Source organism: Anoplophora glabripennis, unplaced genomic scaffold, assembly GCF_000390285.2.
Source record: "Anoplophora glabripennis isolate ALB-LARVAE unplaced genomic scaffold, Agla_2.0 scaffold699, whole genome shotgun sequence".
Lineage (NCBI taxonomy): Eukaryota > Metazoa > Arthropoda > Insecta > Coleoptera > Cerambycidae > Anoplophora > Anoplophora glabripennis.
In genome coordinates this window covers 120024-122088 of record NW_019416796.1, presented here as the reverse complement: position 1 = coordinate 122088, position 2065 = coordinate 120024, and the positions used below count along the sequence as shown (strand labels likewise).

Sequence of the window (2065 nt, the reverse complement as noted above, 5' to 3'; positions counted from 1 at the left end):
AACGCTGCCACGTGCACGCTCGGAAAATCTATAAATATAGACCCCGTACAACTACCCCACCAAGGGAAATGATTGTAACCAGCACCAGATCCGGGTAGCACCCCTCTGAATTAATTTAAAAATAATAACAAATTAGCGCCACAAAGGAAATTTTTTTTCTCGAGTTGGGGGAACGCTGCCACGTGCACGTTCGAAAAATCTATAAATATAGGCCCCGTACCCCACCTAAGGAAATGATTGTAACCAGCACCAGATCCGGGTAGCACCCCTCTGAATTAATTTAATCTGGTGCTGGTTACAATTATTTCCCTTGGTGGGGTAGTTGTACGGCGTCTATATTTATAGATTTTCCGAGCGTACATGTGACAGCGTTCCCCCAACTCGAGAAAAAAATTTTCTTTTGTGACGCTAATTTCTCACTATTTTTAAATTAATTCAGAGAGGTGCTACCCGGATCTGGTGTTGGTTACAATCATTTCCCTTGGTGGGGTAGTTGTACGGGGCTTATATTTATAGATTTTCCGAGCGTGCACGTGGCAGCNGCAGGGAAGTTCGCCCAAAGAAGACAGGGCGTTGGCCAGGCGACAGCGCTTGGATTCAGCAAGCCCGGTGCATGGCAGCGACCGGAAGCGGAGGCATAGAGGCACACGAGCGGTAGTCTGTCACCTTAGTGCTAAGAGTGTTTCGCAACCACGCCCCTAGGTCATGGTGTCACAGCTTGAAAGGTTGGTCGAAAAACGGAATCTAGGCGTGAGTAATGTATTTCTGACCATAAATATTATTCCAGAATTTAATCCATTGTTGTATGACGTAAATAAATGATAGTTGTTGCTGTTATAGTTGAACAGGGTGGATCCCTGATACTTTGTTCTGGTACAGAGCGGAGTTTTGCTCTGGCAGAGTGGTATTTCCTCTGGAATTTGGTCCCTGGAGGTATTTTTTTATTTTTGAGTGGTATTTGCTTTGGTCAGGTGGATTGGAATTTGGTCACCTGGAGGGTTAACTTTAATTTTTTTGTTTTTTAATTTTATTAAATATGTTTTACTATTATTCTTATTATTTTATTGTTATTATCTTATTATAATTAGGTATTTATTATTACAGCGTAGAACATTGTAGGGTAAATCCCTGATACTTTGTTCTGGTACAGAGCGGAGTTTTGCTCTGGCAGAGTGGTATTTGCTCTGGACAGGTAGACTGGAATTTGGTCACCTGGAGGAATTTTATTGAGTAGTTGCTCTGGTCAGGTAGACTGGTAGTGGTCACCTGGGTATGTTTTTCAATGTTCATTTTGTTTTCTTATTATTGTTACACACGTGTACCCTTGTATATTTCCATAGGTAATGAGTTTAATACGGAATGGAACAGACATTCCAAACTTACAGATAGGGAATTCCGCATTGCTACCACTGGTCTTCTAAACGGTGGCAAGGTTCAACCCCTAGATGTGACTGCCATTCGAGACCATATGACTGCAGTAGCTGCTGAACATCAGAAAGCACAAAAACGTCGCTTTGGTAGGAATCGAATTGTCGGACCGATGTATGGGGAAGGCGATTTGGTTCTACTGCGACTTGCGGCTAGTCCAAACACTGGCAGCAGCCGTATGGTTTAGGACATATCTGGTGCTCTTCTTCCACGCATACCATACGAGGGGACTGCAGAGTCGGAGAATATGAGACGGCGGAGTTATTGTGCTGAGCCCGCCGTAAGTAAACAGAACAGTACAGGTTTCTGGTTCTGGACAGAGCAATGCGGGTTGGGCCCCTGGTCTTTGCTCTGGCAGGTGGGCTATGCGAGTGCGCTTCTCGGTCTTAGCCACCTGACAGGAGAACTATGCGGGTGAGAGTCCTGGTCTTAGTTCTACCTGGAAGCGCGGGAGCTCCCAAATTAGGTGTAGTTATTTTGTATTATTAGCTATTAAGGATTATGCATGTGTGTTCTGTTTTTATTTATTGGTTTATTCGTGTATGCATACACATAATTTTATATTTTCCATGGTTTATTTCTCTTGTATAGATTAGGTGTGAACTGGCAATCGGATTGGTGATAAATGGTTCAGAGT

General features: G+C 43.4%; 1 protein-coding gene across 1 annotated transcript in view; it reads left to right on the top strand.

Moving 5' to 3' along the window:
* Window positions 1–818: 818 nt before the first annotated feature.
* LOC111691927 (ribosome biogenesis protein BMS1 homolog) overlaps window positions 819–2065 on the top strand; it is a 74785-nt gene continuing 73538 nt past the window's right edge. The window contains exons 1-2 of the mRNA XM_023455464.1: window positions 819–933; window positions 1341–1517. Coding sequence (XP_023311232.1) covers window positions 819–933; window positions 1341–1517 — 292 coding nt within the window. The remainder of the gene's footprint in view (window positions 934–1340; window positions 1518–2065) is intronic.